The sequence below is a fragment of the Mustela erminea genome, chromosome 13 (assembly GCF_009829155.1).
Source record: "Mustela erminea isolate mMusErm1 chromosome 13, mMusErm1.Pri, whole genome shotgun sequence".
In the NCBI taxonomy this organism is placed as follows: Eukaryota; Metazoa; Chordata; class Mammalia; order Carnivora; family Mustelidae; genus Mustela; species Mustela erminea.
Window position 1 is genome coordinate 27,555,695 of NC_045626.1, and position 25,646 is coordinate 27,581,340.

The 25,646-nt window shown below is 44.2% G+C and overlaps 1 protein-coding gene across 9 annotated transcripts in view; it reads right to left on the reverse strand.

The window, feature by feature from the left end:
- The window catches only part of SLC14A1 (solute carrier family 14 member 1 (Kidd blood group)), a 48,414-nt gene that overhangs the window by 7,713 nt on the left and 15,055 nt on the right, over positions 1-25,646 (reverse strand). For 3 of the 9 annotated variants that reach the window (XM_032310572.1, XM_032310571.1, XM_032310569.1), the window contains 9 exons: positions 20,748-20,811; positions 18,646-18,810; positions 16,426-16,542; positions 8,327-8,483; positions 7,400-7,589; positions 5,860-5,988; positions 3,653-3,845; positions 1,538-1,685; positions 1,212-1,346 (listed from right to left, as the gene is read on the reverse strand). In XM_032310572.1, the coding sequence (XP_032166463.1) occupies positions 1,212-1,346; positions 1,538-1,685; positions 3,653-3,845; positions 5,860-5,988; positions 7,400-7,589; positions 8,327-8,483; positions 16,426-16,542; positions 18,646-18,792 (1,216 nt within the window). In that variant the 5' untranslated portion in view covers positions 18,793-18,810; positions 20,748-20,811. Of the gene's footprint in view, positions 1-1,211; positions 1,347-1,537; positions 1,686-3,652; positions 3,846-5,859; positions 5,989-7,399; positions 7,590-8,326; positions 8,484-16,425; positions 16,543-18,645; positions 18,811-20,747; positions 20,812-20,921; positions 21,419-21,462; positions 21,725-25,646 lie in introns of those variants that run through there. The other 6 variants (XM_032310576.1, XM_032310574.1, XM_032310570.1 and 3 more) reach the window with 5 other exon arrangements.

A 25,646-nucleotide genomic window follows, 5' to 3' on the forward strand; every position in this document is an offset into this window, starting at 1 on the left:
TGTGTGCTCAGTCTATCCCCCGCCCCTGCATATTCCCCAGGGATGGTCATTGCCTTCAGTCTAACAGATTATCTTAAATACTTTTACTTTGGGGAACCTGGGTGGCTCAGTGGGTTGATGCCTCTGCCTTCTGCTCAGGTCATGGTCCCAGGGTCCTGGGATCGAGCCCCGCATCGGGCTTTCTGCTCAGCGGGGAGCTTGCTTCCTCCTCTCTCTCTGCCTACTTGTGATCTCTATCTGTCAAATAAATAAATAAAATCTTAAAAAAAAAATACTTTTACTTTGTATTGGATTAGAGATGCCAGAGCCTCTGGGTGAATAAGCCTCCCCTTTACAAGGGCCTGAGAAACTCATCAGCTTTTCAAATCTCAGTCACTTGAGCTCTGTTTTTACCTCAAGGCCTGAATGGTGCTACTGGGAAGCAGAGTAGTCTGTGTGGGGTGTAATTCCAGAGGTTGTTTGCAAGTGTGGGTTCTGGGCTTGCATTTACCCTAATTGAGTGGATGCCCTTCAGCACACCACTTCACCTCTCTGGCTTCGGAACCCCAATAGTAAAATGAGGGGGACAGAGTGGGAGAGCTCCAGACCTTCTCCTAGCTCTGACCGGCTGAGTTGCTGGGGTACCAGGGTCAGAAGGGATGAACACAGTGGTTCGGACGATCTGGTCGTCCCCAGATCAACAGCAGCAGTGCTGTCGGGCCCTGGTTAGGAATGTCAACTCTTCCTCGTAGGAGGAATCAGGGCCTGGGGGGGGGGGGGGTTGGTGGGCAGCCATCCATGTTTTCACAAGCCTTCCAGGTGATTCCGAGGCTCCCTGAAGCACGAGACAGCTGGACCGCCACATGTAGTCCTACCTGGCTCAGCAGGAGGAATGGCTCTGTATCTAGCCGGAGTCATTCCATCCTAGTTTCTTTGGTCAGATCATGAGTGTGATGAAATAGAATGAGTGGAGTTTCTACCCCCCTCATATGGAGAGGGCAAATGGTGATCACGACTCAACAGGCTCTCCTGCCCTCACAACAGCCAATGAGGAGGGCGCAGTAGAGCTTAACCCTCCTAGGGAGGGGACGCCACCTGTCCTGCTCCCACATGCAGATAGCCGAGAGTCCACCCTGGAACGGTAGCCCCAGTGTCTCACATGGTCCCTTTGTACTGTTGGGACTGATTCCAGAGTTAGGAGCTACCCTCCCTCCCATGCAGGGTACACTCACCACAGGCGAGAGCTAGGATGTGGGTTTGCCAGGTGAGAGCCAAGAACATTCCTCCGATTGCAATGCAGGCCAGAGAGCTGTTGAAACCCCAGAGTCCAAAGTAGATGTTCTCAAAAGGCTCCGAAACACTGAGTCCTAGTAGAGAAGACAGGTGGGTTCAGGGCTGAGGACCAAAGACAGGGTGCTCTGGAAGGAGGCCAGGGGTGGGGGAAGATACGCCCATCAGTCCCTTGGAAGCAGAGCCCTCAAGGAAGTCTAGAGTATGGAAGATGCCCGGGGCGAGGGGTGACGGTGGGGGGGAGGTACGTGGTGCTGTATTTGCTCACCTGCTGCTATCCCCAGCAGCGATCCGATGGCTGCGTGCAGGCACATGAGTGGGGAGGAGAGCAGAAGGGCGAACAGGAAAATGCCCCCCGACCACGGGTTATCACAGCCATAGATCTGGCCCACACCCACGGGCAGCGATTTCAATAACTGCAAAGCGGTTTGGAAAAGGAGCTCGTTAACACCACTGAGCAAAAAGCCGCAGGACACCCGCAGGCACAGACAATGTAACGGTAGAGTTAGCGTATCTGGTCTTCTGAGGCCAGTGGTACTAATTTCTAAAAGTCTCTTCCTCTTGACAGTGAAATCTTGTTCTTCAGCTTTCTCCCAAGAAACAGACCAGCCCTTTGCTCGCGAATGCTGAGCCTGCCTTCCTTGAATTCCCCTTTACTCAGGGTCTCCCAGGCCTGCACACCCACTTGGCTTTGGTTGCTGGGAGGCTCCTAGCTGGTCTCATGGCCAGGACCTGCCACACTTCCCAACAAGGATGGCAGGGACCACAGCTGACATCTCCGCCACTCTTAACTGTCTGTCATTCTCAGGCTAACACAGGAGTAAACACCAGGGTCAAGAGAAGTATTATTACTCCTGTGCAATCGGGTTGTTAAGGCCAGAGATCCAGAGCCGGGTTATCTTACCCACAATTTAGAAGCAATCATTGGCAAGTTCATGAATGAGGATCCTATTTATACTTAATGAGAACATGTATTAATTTAAACTAGAATATCATTGGCTTCTTCCAGTTATCAACAAATTCCTGTTAGTCCTCAAAACACACAACTACACGTGAATGTCACAATTCTCTGTTCTGGCTGAGGCCCGACTTCAGCTAAGTGCTGACGGAATATGGCAGTTTGGGGAAGGTATAGGGTTCAGTTTAAGCCAACAAACAGTAATTCTTTATAATGGTACTTCTGCTCGGGCCAGGAGAGGCATAATTAGCCACATTAGGTTCCTTTGTCACCAAGTCCATTTACTCGCCCTGGTCACATGTATACCCCTTGAGCGACCTTGGGGAGGCTGTGATTGCTACAGGGGATCCTGCTTTGGCAGGAGGAGCTGCCCCCTCCCCTCAGATGTTAGGCGGGATCTAACACTGGCTTCCAAACACAGAGCCCAGGATGGTACTGAGAGTTTGATTCTATCCTAGGATGGACCCTGAATTTTCCAGCTCACAGTGGATTGTTGTGTCTACACAAGATCGTTTTCTATTTGTCTAGACCAGGGACCTCAACACGGGCAAAGACTGCATAGGCTTTCCCTCAGAACCGATGGAAGTTTCCCTCAGAACTATCCCTCAGGGAGCCAGGAGGTGGGGAGTCAGGCAGAATGGGAAGGAAGGGTGCTGTCATTGGGGTGATAGCTCAGAGTGAGGAGAAGAAGATCAGCACCATCTGGCAGGACTTCCATGGTGCTGGAATATTCCATAGGTGACTACTTAGCACCTGAGGTGTGGCTGGTCAGGCTAAGAAACTGCATTTTTAATTTTATTTCATTGTAATGAATTCCTCTTTTAAATCTACATAAGTTGTCAGTTCTTTTGATCAGAGGAGGCTGTCACAGAGGCCTTAACTCCAGGCTGGAGGCCCTTCATCAAGGGCTGGCCCCCATCCCAACCACCCAAAGAAGGGGCAAGTCTGAAACAGAGTCTTTGATGTCCAATGGCACTATACTCTGCACTGGCTTTTAGGAAGAGAGGTGGAAACTTAGCTTTGAGCAATCATTTAAAAAACCTTTTAGAACAAAGAAAAAAAGAGATTAAAAAAAACAGACCCTTAACTACAGAGAACACACTGGTGGTTACCAGAGGGAGACGAGTGGGGGGATGGGTGAATCGGTGAAGGGGATAAAGAGGGCACGTATTTCGAGGAGCGCTGAGTAACATATAGAATTGTCGAATCGCTCTACTGTACACCTGAAACTAATACAACACTGTATGTTAACTATACTTCAATAATAATGACAAACAAACCCTTAGAGCCCAAAGCTTTGGAGTAAAACAAACAGTTTATGGGACAAGAGTCTCCATCAGGCTCTGATGCCCAAGAACACTGAAGCACGAGGACACTGGGTGTCTTCCAGAGTCAGGAGGAATGCGAGAAGATAGTGTATCTTACCTGTAGGGCATTGAGCTCAGGCCAGGTGACATTGGGAACCGCGGTTACAGGTTTGAACAATTTGCCTGGGAAGAATGGATTGTAATGTCCTGTGGCCGATAGGTACATCGACAATGCCATGTTGAAGGGCAGAGTGAAGACCGGGAGATCCCATTTGCAGAACAAGGAGTTCAACGCGCTTGAGAAAATTGGACTAATAACAACAACAACCACAGAACAGAAGGGAAGTTCATGCTCGTGACAGCTCAGTGGACAAACCTAATCTCTACACGGTGGAGAGGCTTTGTTTCATGGGCAATACGCTAACATGGTGTTTTAGCAAACTTTTCACAGGGGGAAAAGAAACAAAACAAAACAAAATGAAACAAAAACCCCAGACTGGAACAGAAAACCAAACACACGGGGAATAAATCCTGTCAGAGAATAATTCTTACATAAAGTCAATAATCAACTCTTAGCTTGTTTGACTTTTGAAAAATTATACTCTGGGGTTGTTCACAGTGACTTATGAAATCTAGGCTGTAGAAATATTTTTGGAAGTATTTTAGGTATGAGGTAAAGTACTATCCCCCCAGTTAGAGCCCCCTGTGTAACCACGATCATGGTACATGATCATGAGCCGCTGCCTCCCCACCAGAGGCTACCACCATCTTGAATTTTGTGTCATCTTCATGAGTCTTTAGTATATCTATTTTTGAAAAAAAGAAACAATTACCCAAGGGAGGATAAAAGGTGGTGTGGGCTGGAGGAAAAAGATCTTAAACTCGGGGTGGGAGGCGGGCAGGACAGGGAGGAACACCTGTAAATCTGAAGCAGTTGGTGAACTGTGTGACCTTTGGCAAGGAACTACTCATCCATTTCCTTGTCTGTAGCCTGGGGTACTGGATTAGATTAGATTAGTCTCTGGGCCCCTTTTGGGCTCTCACTTATTGGCCCATCAACTAAGGTCAGAACTCCAGATCATGGGGGAGTTGCTGGTGAGTCCCTGCAGGTGACCTACCTCCTGTCCTTGAGCCTGTTCTTTGGAAATTATTTCCTGTTCAGATTGACTCTGCCAGCAGACTCTCTCCCACATGCCTGTGGGTGCAGACAAGTGCGGGGTGTGTGGGGGGGTGCCCTGCAGACACTGTCCAGAGGGGGATGTACTACTCATGCGTGTGGATATTCATATTTTATATTCTAAACGTGCCATAGTAGGAAGGAAATGTATGTTTCCAAAAAACAAACAAAAAAGGACTTAAGAAACAAATTGGAAGGACTTAGGGTTAAAAGGGATTGAATTCAGGAAAGCAGTTCTTTGAAGGCGACATGGGCACCTGGGTAAGGAGTGTTCGTATAGGCATACACAGTGGTTCTCAAAGTGTAGTCCCTGGATCAGCCACACCACCTCGGAACTAGTTAGAAATGCGGATTCTTAGGCTTCACCCAAGATGGACTGAATCTAAAGCTCTGGGGGAGGGGAGCAGCATGCTGTGTTTCCACAGGCCCTGCTGTCATTCTGTAGTGTGCACGATGGACCACTGATGTAGGGCGTGTTTCTCAAATTTGGTTGTGTTAGAAACCCCCGGGAGCCTTTAAAATTCCCAATGGCCAGGGCACCTGGGTGGCTCAGTGGGTTAAGCCTCTGCCTTCAGCTCAGCTCATGATCTCAGGGTCCAGGGATCAAGTCCTGCATCAGGCTCTCTGCTTGGCGGGGATCCTGCTTCCCCCCTTGCCCCTCTGCCTGCCTCTCTCCCTACTTGTGATCTCGCTCTCTGTCAAATAAATAAATAAAATATATTTTTTTTAAAAAAAGGGAAAAAAATACTTTCCAATGGCCAGGCAACACCCCAGACCAATTACATCAGAATCTTGGGGGGTGAGGGGATGAGGTGTGTGGGGAGGGTCACATACATGCATTGGTGTGTGTGATGCTTCCTGTTTCCAATAGATATAATCTGACTCTGAATCTTAAAAAATCATTTTTATAAAAATTGTTAGACATATGCACCATAAAACTGACCATTTTAACCATATGAAGGACTCTAGTTGACTAGCATTCAGTTCATTCACACTGTTGTATAACTATCCCTGCTGTCCATTCCTAGAACATTTTTCATCTTGCAAAACTGAAACTTTGTATCCATTCAACACTAACTCTCCAATCCCTCCTCCACCCATACATTTTTTTTTTTTAATAGCATTTTTGAAAACCAGGGACTACTTACCAAGTCATGGACATAGCCGACACCGGGAGTAATAGCCACCAGAAATAGTTGCCCTTGTCTGAAAAGACAGCCATGAGGATTCCCAGCAGTGTGGCATTGTAGCCTTGGAGTCCTGTAGCTATTGCTGACCTGTGGGCGAGAGGCACAGGGAGGACACATCCTGCATGGAAGCTGGCAGGACTCACCCATAAATGACACTTGTAACTTTCAGATCATGTTCACATTAGAAAACAAGATTATATTTAGAAATTGATTTCAAAGTCTGTAAAAGCCAAACACTATTAAAATTGTGGGGAAAAAAGTGAAATTTACGTAGATGAGAATAAAATGCAAATGTGCCTTAGAGAACAACCCCCTAGAGAGGTGTCTTAGCTAGACAGGACTCCAGCATCCAGGTGCAGAAAGGGAAATGAGCGAGGTGGCTTGTTTTGCTTCCTTTAGCCTTTCCTTCAGAAAGCTGCTATTTCTTTTGCGTCATTAAGAGCCTTTGATCTGAACAGAGCTGGTCCGTGAAACTGCTAAGTCTGACATTCTTGGTGAAAGGTGTAAGATTGTCCAACTGTAAATTCATTTTCATAGTGTTTGTGACCTTAAAAACATAAGTCTTCCAACTTAGCATACATTTTTCATCTTCCTGTGTTTCCATTTTGTGGTCTCCAAACACACATTTCCAAGTTATTGCAAAGAAAAACAATTACTTTCACTGGGCGGAGTATTGCATTTATATGCATACTTAGCACCGAATTCATTCTCCGGTTCCTTTTTGTTCCTGGGTATTTAACCTCACTTCTGAAGGTTGACCTGTTGTCTTCCTTAACTAATCTTTTGGGACATGTAGGGAAATGATGGGATTTTTGCCGTTTTAACCCTAAAAGTGATCTTTTCTTCTAGAATTTGGGAATATACTTGAGGACAGTGGGCAGCTAGGCAAAGACTGCCTTCTCAACAAGGGACTTGCAGACTGAATTCTTGACCGACATTGCTTTAATGGCCATGTCAGCAAGTTGTGGAACACCATAGTTAGAACAACAGAAGATGTGCATTCACCAAGACTTTTCAAGAACTCATATGCATGGGGTGCCTGGGTGGCTCAGTCTATTAAGCTCACGCCTTTGGCTCAGGTCATTATCTTGGGATCCTGGGATTGAACCCCACTTTGGGCTCCCTGCTCAGTGGGGCGTCGACCTTTCTCTTTCCCTCTACTCCTCCCCCTGCTTGTTCTCTCTCTCTCTCTCAAATAAATAAATAAAATCTAAAAAAAAAAAAAAAAAAAGAACTCATATACGCTCTTGCCCAAATAAAATGCTCATGACAAATAATTGATTAATCATTAAAGAAGAATGATTTAGTGAATGATTAAAGAGAAAGAATAAAATATATAAATAATCCCCTGACCTCTGATTCAAGACAAATACAGGTTCTGTAAAATGAAGGTGGGTATTTCTGGGACGGGTGGGGCCTTATCACTGATGCCCAGAGTCAGGGATTGGCTCCTGCATTCTCAGAAGCAAGAAGAGCAGGCTTGGGTGGAGGGACCTACCTGTCCTGAGCAAGTAATAGGGCCGTCAGGGTGGAGACCACCGTTCCCACACAGCCATTAAGTGCCCACCAGGGATTCTGGACCAGGAGTCCCACCAGAATCAAGATTCCACTGATGGGGTTGCTGACGAACACCACTTGGGATATGCCCCGAAGGACCCAGTCAACAAACTGGAGCACCTGTGGTTTGTCTGGAAGAGATGAGACGGGCAGAGCTGAGGAAGTGACAAGTCAAGGGGTTCCTTTCCATGCCCAGTGCCCACCCTGAAAGCACTGAATGCCCTTATTCACCATGCTCAGAGGTATAGACTCTCAAGCTAAAGAAATGAATTACCAATAGTAAAACTTCAGTTTTTAAGAGCTAAAATTATGGGATGGAGCCAGGTGCATTCCTTTAATATGAGTAGGGCTCTGGCTCTAAGCACTATCTCCACAAAAAAAGTATCTGAAGAGGCTTGCAGGTTAGAAGATAAAAAGTTAGGGGCACCAGGCTGACTCAGTCGGTAAAACGTGCTACTCTTGATTTTGGGATTTTAAGTTTGAGCCTCATGTTTCGTATGGAGATTACTTAAGAATAAAATCTTGGACAACCAGGGTAACTTAGTCAGTTAGCATCCAATGCTTGATTGTAGCTCCTGATCTCAGAGTTGTGGGATCAAGCCCTGTGTCAGCCCTGACACAGCCTGGCTCAGTGGGGAGTCTACTCTCTCCTTCTCCTTCTGCTCATGCCTTCTCTCTCTATCTTTCTCAGATAAATAAATAAATATTTAAAAAAATAAAAATCTTTAAAAAAAAAGTTGAAAACTGGAGAGGAGAGAGGTCAATAGAAGAAAGGGAACTATAATGAAAGATAAGAGTAGAAGAACCAGCAAGCTATTTCCCCCGAAGCTACTTCCTCCATCTCCCCAACGGAGGGAAACATAAATACCTTTAAGCCAGCTGGCGAATTCTTTCATATCACCAGTGATGTAGCCAAGTGCCTTGGGGAGACACCTTCTTCTTGGACTTGGTAAAACCTGATTTTCACCCTGGTCCATTTTAACCATAGTGGGGCTGTCCTCCATGGTTACCTCTTCCTCCGGCTCCTTGAGGAAAGGACAGAGCTCATAAACACCCTACTTCAGAGCACTGCAGACTGGCCAGCCCAGCATCTGCTCGCGGTTAGCCATAGAGGATGAGTTTAAAAGCAATTTATTTGTATCATGACATCCCAGAGGACTAAGAAAACACCCGTTTCCTCTTGAAACATTGTCATGGAGATTATCACCCCCAAACCCACATCCCATTCTACTTTTGTTATTATTGTCTTTAATGCTACCATGAGAAGGTTCTGGCCTTGAGTGTCATGAGGTCCAGTTTCTAGTTCAACAAATACTCACTGAGCACCTACAGCATGCACTCAGAGAGCCCAGTCTAGTGAAAAAGACTGAAAAATATTCCATTTCAACATACTGACTGAAATAATAATACAGGAAGAGCTAAGACCAAGTACTTAAGCTTCATGCTGTCAGTTATAGGAGCTGGATGTTAGGTTACAAAATGGCGCTCACTCATGCAGACCAAACAGCTACTTCCCGAGATGAGAATTTTTTTTTTTTTTAATTAAGTTTTTAACTGTAATTCCAATATAACTAGCATATAGTGTTATGTTAGTTTTAGGTATACAATATAGTGATTCAACAAATCTATACCTTACTCACTGCTCATCATGATAAGTGAACCCTTAATCCCCTCCACCTGTGTCACCCATCCCCCACCCACCTACCCTCTGGCAACCATCACTTTGTTCTCTACAGTTAAGAGTCTGCTTTTGGTTTGTGTCTTTTTCTTTCCTTTGTTTGTTTTGTTTCTTAAATTCCACATGTGAGTGAAATCAGTATTTGTCTTTCTCTGACTGTCTTATTTCACTCAGTGTTATATTCTCTAGTTCTATGTTGTTGGAAATAGCAAGATTTCATTCCTTTTTAAGGCTGAACAATATTCCATTGTATGTGCCCCATATCTTCTTTATCCATTCATTCGTGGACACTTGGGCTCCTTCCATAATTTGGTTATTGTAAATAATGCTGCAATAAACCTAGGGGGGTCATATGTTCTTTCAAATTGGTGTTCTTGTATTCTTTGGGTAAATACTAAGTAGTGCAATTACTGGATCGTAGAGAAGTTCCATTTTTAGCTTGTTGAGGAAACTCCATACTGTTTTTCACAGTGGTTGCATCAGTTTGCCTTCCCACCAATAGTGCATGAGGGTTCCTTTTCCTCCACATCCTCACCAACACTTGCTGTTTTTTCTGTTTTGGGTTGTGGCCATTCTGAAAGGTGTGAGGTGGTTTTGATTTGCATTTCCCTGATGATGAGTGATGTGGATCCTCTTTTCGTGTGTCTGTTGGCCATCTGGATGTCTTCTTTGGAGAAATGTCTGTTCACATCTTCTGTCCATAATTTTTAATTGGATTATTTGGGGATGGGTGTTGAATCATAGAAATTCTTTATACATTTTGGATACTAACCTTTACCCATTATATCATTTGCAAATATCTTCTATTCAGTAGGTTGTCTTTTAGTTTTGTTGATTCCTTCGCTGGGCAGTAACTTTTTTTTGGATATAGTCCCAATAGCTTATTTTTGCTCTTACTTCCCTTACCTCAGGAAACAGATCTAGAAATGCCAATGTCAGAGAAATTCCTGCCTCTTCTAGGATATTTATGGTTACAAGTCTCACATTCAGGTCTTTAATCCATTTCGAGTTTATTTTTGTTACAGTGTAAGCAAGTGGTTCAGTTTCATTCTTTTGCATGTAGCTGACCAGTTTTCCCAATACCATTTGTTGAAGAGACTCTTTTTTCCCATGACATGTTCTTGCCTCTTTCGTTGAAGATTAACTGACCATATAATTGTGGGTTTGTTTCTAGGCTTTCTATCCTGTTCCATTGATTAATGTGTCTGTTTTTGTGCCAGTACCATACTATTTTGATTACTACAGCTTTGTAGTATAATTTGAAATCTGAAATTGTGACACCTCCAGTTTTGTTTTTCTTTTTCAAGATTGTTCTGGCTATTCTGGGTCTTCAGTGGTTCCATACAAATTTTAATATTATTTGTTCTATTTTTGTAAAAAATGCTCTTGGTATTTTGTTATTGATTGCATTAAATCTGTAGATTACTTTGGGCAGTATGGACATTTTAACAATATTTGTTCTTCCAATCCATGAGCATGGAATATCTTTCCATTTGTTTGTATCATCTTTCATTTCTTTCATCCATATTTTATAGTTTTTAGTGTATAGGCTTTCCACCTTCTTGGTTAAGCTTATTTCTAGGTATTTTATTATTTTGGTGCAATTGTAAATGGGATTACTTTCTTAATTTCTACTTCTCTTGCTTCATTATTGGTGTATAGAAATGCAACAGATTTCTGTACATTGATTTTGTATCCTGGGATCTTACTAAATTCACTTATCAGTTTTAGCAGTTTTTTGGTGGGAACTTCCAGGTTTTCTATATATAGCATCATATCATCTGCATATAGTGAAAGTTTTACTTCTTCCTTACGAATTTGGATGGTTTTTATTTATTTTTGTTGACTGATTGTTGTGGCTAGGACTTCCACTACTATGTTGTGGAAAGTGATGAGGGTGGACATCCATGTCTTGTTTCTGATCTTAGGGGGAAAGCTCTCAATTTTTCACCATCAAGAAGATGTTAGCTGTGGGTTTTTCATATGTGGCCTTTATTATATTGAGGTATGTTCTCTCTAAACCTACTTTGTTGAGAGTTTTTAATCATGAATGGATGTTGCCCTTTGTCAAATTTTTTTTCTGCATCTATTGAAATGATCATATATATTTTTAACCTTTCTCTTATTGATGTGAGGTATCATGTTAATTTATTTTTGACTATTGAACCACACTTGCATTGCAGGAATAAATCCCACTTGATTGTGGTAAATGATTTTTTTAGCGTGTTGTTGGATTTGTTTTGCTAATATTTTGTTGAGGACTTTTGCATCTATATTCATCAGAGATATTGGCCTATAGTTCTCTGTTTTTGGTATCTCTGGTTTTGGTATCAGGGTAATTTGGGCCTCCTAGAATGAATTTGGAAGTTTTCCTTCCTCTTCTATTTTTTGGAAGAGTTTGAGAAGACTAAGTATTAACTCTTCTTTAAATGTTTGTCAGAATTCACCTGTGAAGCCATCTGGTCCTGAACTTTTGTTTGTTGGGAGTTTTTCATCATTGATTCAATTTCTAATGATCAGCTTGTTCATATTTTCTATTTCTTCCTGATACAGTTTTTGGAGGTTAGATGTTTCTAGGAATTTATCTGTTTCTTCTAGTTTGTCCATTTTGTTGGCCTCTAGTTTTTCACAATATTCTCTTACAATTTTTTAAATCTCTGTGGTGTCGGTTGTTGTTTCTCCTCTTTTATGATTTTGTTTATTTGAATCTTCTCTTTTTTCTTGATTAGTCTGGCTAAAGGTTTATCAATTTTTTTTTTATCTTTTCAAAGAACCAGCTCCTGGTTTCATCAATCTGTTCTATTGCTTTTAAAATCTCTATATCATTTATTTTTACTCTGATCTTTATTATTTCCTTCCTTCTATTGATTAGGATTTTGTTTGTTCTTTTTCTAGCTCCTTTAGGTGTAACATTAGGTTCCTTATTTGAGATTTTTCTTGCTTCTTGAGTTGACCTGTGTTGCCAAGAACTTCCTTCTTAGAAATGCTTTTGCATCCCAATGATTTTGGACACTTGTGTTTTCATTTTCATTTGTCTCGGTGTATTTTTGAATTTACTCTTTGATTTCTTGGCTGATCCATTTGTTGCTTAATAGCATGTTATTTAACCTCCATGTATTTGTGCTCTTTCCAGATTTTTTCTTGTAATTGATTTCTAGTTTCATAGTGTTGTGGTCAGAAAAAAAATGCATGGTATGATTTCAGTCTTTTTGAATTTGTTGAGACTTGTTTTGTGGCATAATATGTAATCTATACTGAAGAATGTTCCATGTGCACTTTAAAAGAATGTGTATTCTGCTGTTTTAGGATGGAATGTTCTGACTCATTCTATTAAAATCCATCCGATCCAATGTGACATTCAAAGCCACTGTTTCCTTGATGATTTTCTCTTTGGATGATCTCTCCATTGATGTTAAGTGGGGTGTTAACGTGCCCTACTCTTACTGTATTACGATCAATTATTTCCTTTATGTTTGTTACTAACTGTTTTAAGTATTTGGGTGCTCCAATTTGGATGCATAAATATTTACAATTGTTACACCTTCTTGCTAGATTCTTCCCTTTATTATTATATAGTGTTCTTTTTTTTTGTCTTTTGTTATCATCTTTGTTTTAAAGTTTATTTTGTCTGATATTAAGTATTGCTACTCCAGCTTTCTTTTCACATCCGTTTGCATGATAAATGCTTCTCCATCCCTTCACTTTCAATCTGTAAATGTGTTTAGTTCTGAGGTGAGTCCCTTATAGGCAGCGTGTGGATGTGTCTTCTCCTCCCCCTCCCCCCCATACCTCCTCCCTTCTCCACTTCCTCCTCTTCCTCCTCCTCCTCTTCTTCTTCTTCTTCTTCTTCTCCATTCTGCCACCCTATGTCTTTTGATTGGAGCATTTAGTCCATTTACATTCAAAGTAATTATTGATAGGTAAGTATTTATTGCCATTTTGTTCCTTGTTTTATGGTTGTTGTTGTAGTTCTCCTCCGTTATTGTCTTCTCTTGTTCTCTCATGATTAGTTGGTTTTCTTTAGTGATATATTTGGAATTCTTTCTCTTTAATTTTTGCATGTCTATTACTGGGTTTTGATTTGTGGTGACCATTCAGTTTGTATATATCATCTGTATATAGTAGTCTGTATGTATTGATTTGATGGTCACTTAATTTGAACCCTCTGTACTCTACTTGCCCCCATATTTTAAGTATATGGTGTTATATGTTATATCCTTTCATTTTGTCAGTCCTTTGGCTGATTTTTACAGACATTCTTATTTTTACTGCTTTTGTGCTTCCTACATTCCTTCCTCTTGCTTATGGTCCTTCCTTTTCACTTGAAGAGTCTCCTTTAATATTTCTTTTAGGGCTGGTTTAGTGGTCTTATCTTTTGTTTGTCTCAGAAGGTCTTTATCTCTTCTTTTCTGCATGATAGCCTTGCTGGATAGAGTATTTTTGCCTGCAGATTTTTTTTTTTCCCTTTCAGAACTTTTTAAAAAAATTAACATATAATGTATTATTTGTTTCAGGGCCCTTTCAGCACTTTGAATACATCATGCCACTCTCTTCTGGCCCTCAAAGTTTCTGTTGAAAAATCAGCTGATAGCCTTATGAAGCTTCCCTTGTACATAAGTGGTTTCTTTTCCCCTGCTCCTTTTAAAATTCTCTCTTTATCACTGCTTTTGGCCATTTTAATTACTATATGCCATGGTGGGAACTTCCTTGGTTTGATTTTGTTGGGGCTCTCTGTCCTCCTGGATCTGGATTTCTGTTTGCTTCTCTAGATATGGGAAATTTTCAGCTTTATTTCTTCAAATGAAATTTCTGCCCCCCTTTCTTTCTCTTCTTCTTCTGGATCCCTATAATGTGAATGTTATTATGCTTGCTGGTATTACTGAGTTCTCTAAGTCTGTTCTAATTTTGCATGTTTTTTTTCCCCTTCAACCTGCTTAGCTTGATTGCTTTCCTTTACTCTGTCCTCTAGGTCACTGATTCATTCTTCTACTTCCTCTAGTTTGCTATTTACCCCATCTAGTGTATTTTAAATTTCATTTATTATGTTCTCATAATTCTGATTAGTTCTTTTTTTTTTTGGTCTCATCATTAAGGGTCTCATTGATGTCCTCCATTCTTTCCTCAGTGAGTATCTTTATGATAATTTCTTTTAAATTCTCTATCAGGCACATTATTTATCTCCATTTCACTTATATCTCTTGCTGTGATCTGTCCTGTTCTTTCATTCGGGACATATTCCTCTGTCTCCTCATTTTGTCTAAGTCTCTGCATCTGTTTCTCTGGGTCATAAAAGTCAGCTCTGTCTCCTGCACTGGAAAGTAATGGCCTTATGAAGAAGAGGTTTTGCAGAGCCCTGCAATGTTCCCCAGAACCTGGTGCTCCAGGGCTGTCCTCTATGTGTGTTGTGCACACTCAGCTATGGGGACTGAGCTGCCTTTTCCTTCAGTCCAGTTGTCTGCAGTGACTTTCTTTGCCTGTGGTGGGCAAAGGGTTTGCTCTTGGTATTAACAGTGGGCCAGTCTTTGATGCCTTGGGTTTGAGTTGAGTCAAGCCAGGCATTTCCCAGAGAGGCAGTAGCACAGCCTGCTCTCCCTGTGTTGTCTTCTGAGAAGCTTTTGTTGGTGGGCAGGGCCTGCAGTCAGGCCCGAGATCTCTTCCCCGATCCCACTGCTGGGGCTGCAGTCTGACTGCTGTGTGTGGTTGTCTCCCCCGGGGCAGGAGTCACTTTGGAGTGGTGCTCCTCCCAACTGGGGCTGCTTGAACACCGCCAAGCCTGTGGCCCTGCCCTGAATGGGCTCTGACCAAAAGGGGTCCTGCAGTGCTGGGACAGAGGCAGGTTGGTCTTGAGGGTGTGGAGCAGTGGCAAAGCAGAATTAGCAAGTTCCATAGAGAGTGTCAGCAATGGGCTGGTTCCTGAAGGTGGCTGTGTGTTTATGCTGGGAGGGGGATGGGGGGAAATGGTGCCTGCCACTCCTTTCTTCCTGGAGGAGGCCCCCAGTGATCTTTGTCCCTCCAGGACATGCTCTGAGATGAGTAAATAACTCTCCCTCATGTATGCCCCAGGCATTTTCAAACTGCTGCTTTTATGCTAGGTCTCCATGGGGCTGTTTGTTGTGCTGTCTCTTTAAGTGAGCCTGGGGCTGTCAGTGTCCTCTCTCCCACTCTGCTCTCCTAGAGCCAAGCCCACTGATTTTTAAAATTTTAGGTTTTAAGCCCTCCTGGTTGTGAGAACTCATGAAATTCAGCCCCTCTGGTTTTTCAAAGCCAAGTAGTATGGGGATTCAGCCTCCCAGTGTGGGTTCCCTGGTGTGGGGGTCTGTTTCCCTTCTGTCTCCATGTGAATGGCTCCCTCCTGATGGGGATCAACCTGTGGGTCTGCTGGTTCCTGACCGCATCTTCAGCCTTTCTACCCTCTTCAGTGTGGCCTCTTCTCTACATTTAGTTGTGGAGTTTGTTCTACCGGTCTCTGGATCCTTTTCTGGGTTATTTACACATATGTGAGTGTTATCTAGTCACATCCATGAGAGGAGCTGAGCTTAGGGTCCTCCTACTACTCTGCCATCTTCCCCAGAAGTCTCTAGAAGCCTTTTAAAATTAAGTTTCTATCTTACAAAAAAGGTTTTGTTTGTAAGGGTTTGACAAGGCAGAATTACCTACAAAACAGTCTCTGTGTGTAGACACAGCCTAAGTTAAGCCCCTCATAGACGCTTTCCAAGTCAAAGATTGCTTGACTATGTCCCCACATTGGGCAACTGCCTCAGATGTTCTTTAATTTTGGAATTTATTATTTAAATGTTTAAAAACAGTCAAGTATCATATTCCACAAGGTATAGAAATGGGAAAAGGTAAAAATGAACTAAGCTATTGAAAAACAAAAAAATTGTAATCCAAGAATTATACAAGGTAAGAATATACAAGGCATGATTATAGCAAGCTTGCCTCAGGAAAATACTGATATAACCGTGACTTGCATTCACTACAAGACTCTTTACTTCTCATGATAACTGTGTGATAGGAAAGCACCAACATCACCAGAATGGGACCCTCTAGACAACAAAGATGTTTTCACAGTGCCGATGGTAGACACCAAAGAAGAATATCAATGACATAATCCCAGAGGGAGGCAAGGGGAGAAAGATGTTGGCAAACCACCTTGAGCGTGCAAGAAAGTCTGGGAGCACAGCCACGTAAGTGTGGAGTAGGGAAACATCAGAACTATCAGACTCCAGAAGGCACCAATAGAGAGTTGAAGTCACAGGCATGCATTGGAGACACGACCAAGGTAATACCCCAAATCTATCCAGATAAACCAGCTCATCTTCTCCCTGTGGCCAGGCTGTGAATAAGGGGTCCTCATGGCTAGTTTTGGCCCCATCCTTGTTGCATTTATCATAGCCAACAAGCACCTATTAAAAGATAATAAAGTTATGCTTTTTCAAAATTTTTAGTTTTTGCAATCCTGACTCTAGTTTGGGTTTCTATTAATCCCAGTACAAAAATCAGTGTGGGTAACTGATTTTTTTTTTTTTTAATTGAGTAGCCACACACTTCAATTGCATTATTTCACTACCCGACTAAGTGTCCTGCTTTTAAACAATGGCCAACCACTAATCATTACACAAAGCAGAAGCTATTTATGCAATGAATTCTAGACCAAGCTCCTTTCGTCTTGGCAAAGTAGTGTTAGACTCTAGCACTTGTGAGATTGCCCATGAACCTTGGCATAAAGAAATTTTTATTTTTTTTTTTAAGATTTCATTTTTAGTTTATTATTTGGCGGGGGAGGGGGTAGAGGGAGCGCAAGTGTGAACTTGAGCTGGGGGAGGGGCAGAGGGACAAGCAGATTCTTGGCTGAGCTGGGATCCCAACGCAGGGCTCAATTCCAGGACTCAAGGATCATAACCTGAACCGAAGTCAGATGCTTAACTAGTTGAGCCACCCAGGTGGCCCGGCATTAAGAAATTCTTCAATTGAAAACTGCTGGAGGTCAGGAACCAAAACTTAGTCTATGGGGAATTCAGCTGGCCCCATAGTGAAACATGGCAAACGATTTGAATTTTAATAATTATGAAAAACTACATTTTATTTCATAATCTAAGTGATGGCTATCATTTATTTTCATATATCTTCTTCTTATATCTCATAACTGACAACATTGCTCAGGAAGCTCCTTCCTCAGCTCCAGTGACTGACTCATTGGCAAAGCAGGACCCATTCCTGAGAGGCATCAGGTTTCTTCCCAGGACAGAAGCTCAGACACAATTGCTTTGGGTTTTTCTACAACTAAGTGGGTCCCTTCCTACAGAGGCAGCATCGAACTCAAACACTCCCATTTTTCCATCAACCACAGAAACAATAAGGTATATAGGTTATTTCAGGGTGAACGAACTCATGTTCTCAAAATTTCCGGCATATATTTATTGATTTTAGAGGGTTTTAAATACACCATCAGCTCAGAGATTTTGGAGATACAGATGCCAAACCTGATACTGTAACTGGTCAGACGTGATTCTGAACCTGCATGGCCTGAGCTCCTCGGGGAGCCTCCCAAAATCAAAGAAAGACTGAGTTATTTTTGTCTGATTCCACAGTCCAGCATATAGAAGGCTTATCGTGGTTTGTCTTTCTAGCACCCACACGTTGGGATGGTTTGTTGGGGTATCATGGCCCAGAGAGAGGGCTCCTCTCCCAGGTTAAGCAGACTGTTGGTGCTGTGGCAGTCCCCGCCCACCAACCATTTATTCTGAATTACTGAAGCTTCCAGAGCCCTTCAGATCCTGAAGACTTGCTCCAGAACTCAGTCACGAGAAGTGGTTACAAGAAACCAGTAACTTCAAGGTTGTAGTTCACCCTAGAATTTTATCACGCGTGACTTTTGCAGTTCTTTGGAGAACTTTGGGAATTCTGATCAAGGGGTGCCTGGATGGCTCAGCCATTAAGCGTCTGCCTTTGGCTCAGATCATGATCCCACAGTTCTGGGATCGAACCCTGCATGGGGCTCACTACTCAGCAGGAAGCCTGCTTCTCCCTCTACCCACTGCCCTTGCTTCTGTTCCCTCTCTTGCTATCTCTCTCTGTGTGTCAAATAAATAAATAAAATCTTAAAAAAAATAAAATAAAAGGATTCTGATCAGAAGGACAATGCAGCCAGGGGACTTCTACTGATGCTCTGATTTCTCAAATCTAGGACATTAAATTTAACTAAAAAGAAGAAAATAAGGGGAAGAAGCTCTAAATAAGTAGCAGCAGGGTAAGATGAAAACCCCAGATGCCCTTTTCCTAGCCTTTCCACTCTTACCAAAACGCAGTAGGTCAATGGTCTCCCGTCTAACCCCAGTTGAGTGCCGCGTGACTTTCTGGACCAACACTCCCGAGCGTGCTCCCCAACCGCGCCCCTCAGCAGAGCACGAGGACCCCACTTCCCAGGCTCCGTTCGGAAAAACCACACCAGAGCTTGGAGCACAGGCGCCCGCCTTCCCCGAGACAAAGGCTGCACGGACAGAGCCTACCTGATCCGGGGGCCCGTGTGCCCGGACCACGCCGAGCCAGGCGAAGCCTCGGAGCCCGGCCTCACCAGCCTCATCTCCACAAGGGTCCTTCCAAAGAGGACCACCAGGGGCGTCCCCAGCGGCGCCAATCAAAGACTGTCCATTCATCCTTCCTTTCTCTCCATACTTGACAAAGGGCAAAAAGACATGAATTAGCAGGATGAGCCTGGGAAATGCAGGATGGAGGGAGGCAGGAGTGCCCCCAAGGAGTCCTGGGAGCCCCGCCGTGACCCCAGATGGATACGGCCAACGGACAAGGCAGGCTTCTCCAGCAGCAAGGAGGGACAGTGAGCTCACTACAGACATGGGATGTGCATTTTACTTTACTTAAAAAAAAAAAAAAAAAAAAGATAGTAAACCTCGCGCTGTTTCTCTACCAGAGGGAGGCTAGCAGAGCTCTGAAGCCTGGCTGCAGGGCTTCAATTCACCCAGTGAAGGGCGGGCTTCAGGCTCTGACCTGCTGCAGGCTGTTAAGGGGCCAACACCAATGCAACAATTTCCCACGGCCTTGTTCTTTACAAAGGCCTGGGGTGGGCTCTATTTTCTGTAATAAGAAACAAGCCACTGTCTTCATGCACGGCAGGAGCCCAGTCTGAGAGGCTGCTAAGTGACATTTTTTCTTGTATCAGAACAAGAATTGTTAAATACTGGATATCACCTTGTTAATGATAAACAATTCTTAGTTGAAGTCAACAAGTGTGGCAACTTTTTGTAAGTTTTATTAAAAAAAAAAAAACCCAGCAAAAAACAAAAAATCCTCCCTTGCATTCGAAGATATCATTCTTCCTTCACAAGTTCCGGAAAAGTTGTGTGCGCGGTTTTTTTTTTTTCTTTTTTGTCCCTCCTTTATTTAATTTTTACTTTCTTTTACTGGCTTGCCTTGAAAAATCCACAACTGTGGAAAATATTATTGACATGTCTTAGGGGGAAAAATGGTGCGTGTATGTGTTTATTCATGGTTAAACTAGCTGGCTAGTTAAGTACAACAGAAATGTCTGTGGGTTGCATTACATATTTTTGTTTGATAAAGAAGAGCATTAAGGAAAACCAGTGGTAAGACTCTCATTTTATATGCAGTTTTTTTTTAAAAAGGAAAAAAAAAAAGAGAGAAACAGGGACTGTCACGTTCCCTCCGTGTAGGTGTTAACCCCCTTCGGTCTCTGCAAACTCCCATTTCCCTCCATCACCAAAATGACACACATCTAGGAAGACAATATCCTTGACCTCAGCATCGTATTTTCTTAGAGCCCAGAGAGAAATATTTGGAATCCAGGTGAGCTTGTAAAGAGTACATAGCTCAATCCTTCACTTTATAGAAGAGGAAACTGAGGTTCAGAGTGGAGACTATCCAAGTCTCCTGGGCAGAGTCAGCTTTATGCAACAGGGGATCTTTGTCTTCTTGGCGCCAAGCACATTACTGCCTCCCGAGATTCTATTCAAGTAAACAGTGAAGGAGCAGCTCCCGAGTGACGGGGTCTGCAGTGCGCGTCAGGGCTTTGTGACATAATGCACACAGGCTTGTCTTCATGGCTGCCTTGAAATAACTCTGGGGTGGGGGCGAACAATAGCCAAGGACCCTGCCACCCCTACTTTCACCCTATGCCCTTGCTGGAAGCAGGAACTCTTCTGACAAACAGACATGTACCTCAAAGTGAGCCTCATTCTTTTGTGCCACTGACACATCCACAACAAGCCCGTAGGTGCTAAAGTGAACATCGCAGGAATATTCTGGAAGCAGCACCTGGTGAGCTTTCCAGCAAGAGTCAGAAATCACCTTTCATAACCCAAGTCATTAGTGGAACAAAGCAGTACTTATTCTAATGCGAGTCAACATCAGGATTTCAATTCAACCAACATTCCCTATTTGCTTACATGCAATGAAACTCAGCGTACATTAGAAATCTGTGCCATTGGAGAGACCTGAAAGTCTCCAATTTTCTGTGGCTCAAGCATCACTTTAGAAAATAAAACAAAGTTTTGGATATAAACATAGAAGAAAACATTTAAACATTCCTGCTCTCTCATAAAGAGAATTTCAGTATTGACATGTATTTGGTACTTACGATAGTCTTTATTGTAGGTAGTTTTGGGTTCGAAGTGGTGGGAGGTACTCAGTTTTCTTTAAAGCTGTAAGCAGAAACAAAGACAATGCTGTCAGGTACTCGTATCTCCTGCTGAAAACACTTCTGTCCTCAGAAGTCACCACTCCCAGAAGCCTTGGGGTCTGAATTCCACACCAGAAAATGCAGCTGCAAAGAAGCTGCCGGGGCTGGACCCCAGGTTGTCCCGGTGGGTAGCAAGCACGCTCCCTTCAGCGGCACACGCAGGGAGGCACAGAGCCACATTTGGAAAGGGCCTTTCCCTGTACCCCATTTTTTTTTGGAGTCGTATTGATATGTCTCCAACTTCACTCAACTATTTCACGAACACGGTTTGAAACTCCTGTCCAGCCTGGGTGAACCCAGAGTCATTGGCATGTAAAGTGGACCCCTTGCTCGAACCCCTCTTGCACCCGGAGCTCAGGTGGGGCTTGCACCCTGTTTCAGAAATCATGAGCAAAGGACATGGCTTGCAGGCTTTAGCAAGAAGCCCGCGGCTTTGGTAAATTGCTTTCCAGCCTTCCAGGATTCTGACTTTGCTGCTTCCACTCAATTGCAACCATCTGTGGCATATTTCTCCATTAAAAAAAGAAGAGGGTGCAGGAGCAACAGTTAGGAGTAAGCAGACAAGCTGGTAATGGGACAGTTGGAAATGAAGAGAGCTGAGGAGGGTACTCACGCGCCGGCTGGCTTCCCGGGGGCAGAAGGCTCCGGCTGATAAAGGGCGGCTAGGCTCTAGTAAGAGGGAGGGTGCTCGGGAGCAGATAGTGCTGGGAGGAGGCACCTGGCAGTTTCATACTCAGAACCCTGCTCGGCATATCCGTGCCCTCTGCTTTCTCCTCCCACTTCGGGAGCCCCGGCCAAAGCATTACCAAGGACCAGTCCCCTGTCCTGCACCTGATATCTGTCTGTCTGTTTCTCTTCCTTGCTCAGTCTCTCTCTCTCTGTCTCTCTCTGCTGATGTTTCTCTCCTCTCCTTCTCTCTCTTCCCCCCGCCCCACTCTGTTCTTGATTTGGTGCCAGCAGCTTTGCCATTTTCCTGCGGCGTTCCAAGGTCTGGACCCAGGGACAATCCTGCAAGTTCGTCTTTTTCTTCCCCTCCTGTTCTAGCTCCCACCCTCACCCTGAAATACTTTGGTGAATATTTCTAACTAAAAAAGACCAACATGGTGCCACTTAAAACTAAAAACTGAGGGTGAAGTTGCTACACTGTAGACTCAGAGAGCAAAGGGACTGCTTCCAGGGTGGAATTTTCTTGTTCTCTCAGACTCCACACAGCTTCTGCACCAGCGTAAGAATCCAGCAAAGCCCTGAGGGGTGTGGTGTGCGGGTGGGGAGGGCAAGGGGTATGCAGTTCATTTTCTGGAAACCGACCTGCCCTTTTTCCCAGTGAGGAGGAAACAAACATATAAATGCTTCCCTGAAATGTCCTTCTTTCCAGGTGAGGATCCTAGGACAAAGGCTGCTGCCTTTTACTGGACAGGAGGCAAACATTCCATAGCAGAGGAATCTAAAATTCAAGTGAAAAGTCCATTTCTTCTCTCATTCTTCTTAAAATTCAGTATTTGTGGCTTGCTCTGTGATGGCGGGACTCTAACTCAGGTGCACTTCCTGGAGTGCACAATTAAAACAAAAACAAAAACTAAAACTAAAGCAAAAACCAAACAACCCAGAGAGCTGTGCTGATGTTCTGGTCTTTCACCTGGACCTCCCCGGGTCCTGGAATTGCTGATGGCCCTTGTCAGAGGTCCCCAAAGCAACCACGACTCGCTGGCTCCCCCTACTGGACACCCACCAAACCACAGAGTTCCCAGGCCTAGGGAGCCCCTGCTCCTGCTTCCTACTGCTCAGCCTGTGCATGTCAGGGACCTAGGAGGGAGACCAGAGGTTGGGGTTCATGATTACAGTTCTGAACTTCAGGGAAATCTCCCTCCAACATTTTGTCCTGGTAAAATAAGCCTAAAGTAAGCTCCTAGTTCACCCTGAAAGAAAATGAATCCCAGGAGGACATAGGGCCTGGTATGGGAATGAAAGGAAGCACACCAGCTTCCAGGAGTTCCTTATGCAAATGGGCCACCATCCGTCATAGCAATAGGGATGATCATGATAAGAATGGCACGAGCGGTTGAGGGCTCACTGTATGTGCTGAGCACTGTGCAAACCAAATTATTCCCGTTGGTCATTCAACCATTGCGAAAGTCCTAGGAGCGTAAATGCCATTATCCCCATTTTGCAGGTAAGGAACCTGAGGCTCACAGAGTTTAAATAACTTGTCCAAAGTCTAACACCAAAGTTCGTACTTTGATGTCCTTCAGCACTGTTCCATATTTCCAGCGTCTGATCCTTGTTTGCCTTTCATCAATTTACTGATTAATTTAATCAACTCGGCCATCCACACGTTGTTAGAGTGCCCCCCAGCTCCCAGGCCCCCCCCCCCCCCCCCCCGTCCCCGGCTGGCTCTCTGAACTTCGTCAGCCCTCCATCTGGCTCCATCACAACGGAACGTGTGCAGAATTTTCCCTCCTCTGCGTTTCTCCATAGAATCTCGGCCCCGGGAAAGTTCTCTCTCCCCCTCTCTACCCACTCTGGCCACATGCTCACACTGGGCTTTTGCTCCTCCACTTTCCCAGCAGACTGCTGTCCAGGCCGCACTCCGGGGTACTGACAGCAACTTAGGTCCCTGTTCCTCCCTAGACAGGCGACCGTCCACCCCGGCTCTCCCACAGCTTGGTAGCGGCTTTTATTAAAAACGTATTTTTATGCCGCACCATCCCACGTGGGCTGGGAGATACTAGACAATAAGGTCAGGATCTTAATGGTTGTCTTTATTCACAACAGATCTCTTTCCGGAAAGGCTAGAGATACGAGCTAGTTGAAGGTCATGGTGAAGAAGAGAACAAAGTGATGTGTCATGTCAGAATTTCAGTATTTTTTTCCTACGGCTGCATTCGTAGGTGTTTCTAAGTACGTGTCATTTGACTCAAATTCTTCCAGCACCATTTCATTTGGACGGCTGCTTGCTCTCCGCTTGTCTGCGGGCAGCTTAGCTTTACACACAACGTGCACCCAGGTGAACGGAGCGCCCACACTCAGCAGGTGTCAGTAAGTGTGCAAGCGAGGACTGCCCTGATTGTCTCCTGCATCCTGAGCTGAGGTTTTCTAAGTGGAAGAGAGCACGGGGGAGAAACTTGTTCTCATTCTTTCCTTCCTCTCCTCCTGACCCCCCACAAAGAGAGAAGCAAAGATGGCAAGTCCGGGACACAACGTCCCTCGGCGCTGTGCTCTGAGCCCACAGCATTTTCGTTTGGTAAATAGTCAGACAAAAGGCACCAATGAGAGCCCAAACTCCCAGTGACCCCAGAGCCTCTTGGGGGCACCCTTTGCGGTAGACCGTCCCTGGATGTAGAGCCAAGAAGCTGGCTGGCACCCAGCAAAGTGCCTCTGCCCTTGCCAGGGGAGCCGGGGGCTGGATGGTGGCCGGAGCCTGTGAGGCGCCTACATTTCTAGATCTCCAGGGCACTCATGCAATTATTCAGCTCCATTTACTAGCTGGTTGTTCCTCCTGCACACAGCAGAAGAATGAGAGGGTCTCCATCCCCAGCTATGACTTCTATCAGATTCTCCTTTCCATGCATCACCTTACTGCCAACTTTTTTTTCCCAAAGATTTATTTGTTTATTTAATAGAGCTACCCTATGACCCAGCAATTGCACTACTGGACATTTATCCCAAAGATACAGATGTAAGGAGAAGAAGGGGCACATGCACACTAATGCTCATAGCAGCAATGTCCATAATAGCCAAACTATGGAAGGAGCCGAGATGCCCTTCAACAGATGAATGGATGAAGATGTGGTTCGTATACACAATGGAATATTATGCAGCCATCAGAAAGGATGAATTCCCAACTTTTGCATCAACATGGATGGGACGAAGGAGATTATGCTGGTGAAATAAGTCAAGCAGAGAGAGTCAATGATCATATGATTTCCCTTATTTGTAGAACGTAAGGAATAGCCTGGAGGACATTAGGAGAAGGAAGGGAAAAATGAAAGAGGGAATCAGAGGGGGAGATGAACCACGAGTGACTATGGACTCTGGGAAACAAACTGAGGGTTTCAGAGGGGAGAGAGGTGGGGAGACCGGTGAGGTCTGTGATGTGTATTAAGGAGGGCATGTATTGCATGGGGCACTGGGTGTTACAGGCAAACAATGAATCATGGAACACTATATCAAAAACTAATGATGTACTGTATGGTGACTAACATTACATAATAAATTATTTTTTTTTAAATATTTGTTTCTTTATTTTAGAGCAAGAGTGCATGCACAAGCAGAGCGAAGAGCAGAGGGAGATGAAGAAAGAATCTGAAGCAGATTTGGCACTCAGGGCAGAGCCTGAGTGTATGTGTGTCGGGGGGAGGGTACTCAGTCTCATGAACCTGAGATCATGACCTGAGCCGAAACCGAGTCAGTTGCTTAACAGACTGTGCCACCCAGGTGCCCCCCTTCTTTCCATTTTTTTAAGTTAAACTCAGGCCAGGTGAAGGTCCATCATGTAGGTCTCTGGTCTCCACAGCCAGTGCCTAAGGATGTGCAGGTTGTGCACTGCACAAAAGCACTATGCCTAAAGTGATACCTTAGCATCCTAGACATTTACGTGTTTATGGCAACAAAACTCTTGCAGATGGCACTAAAATATCTTGAGGAAAGGGGCCATACTGGCTAACAATGGTCCTGCTGATGTTTTGTTTCTTCAGGATTAAAACATGGGAAGAGGTAGAGCATAGACAGGGAAGGTTAGATTTCCGTTGCCTTATCCACTTTGTCTACCTATAGTCCTTGCCCCTCTCAGTCAGATTG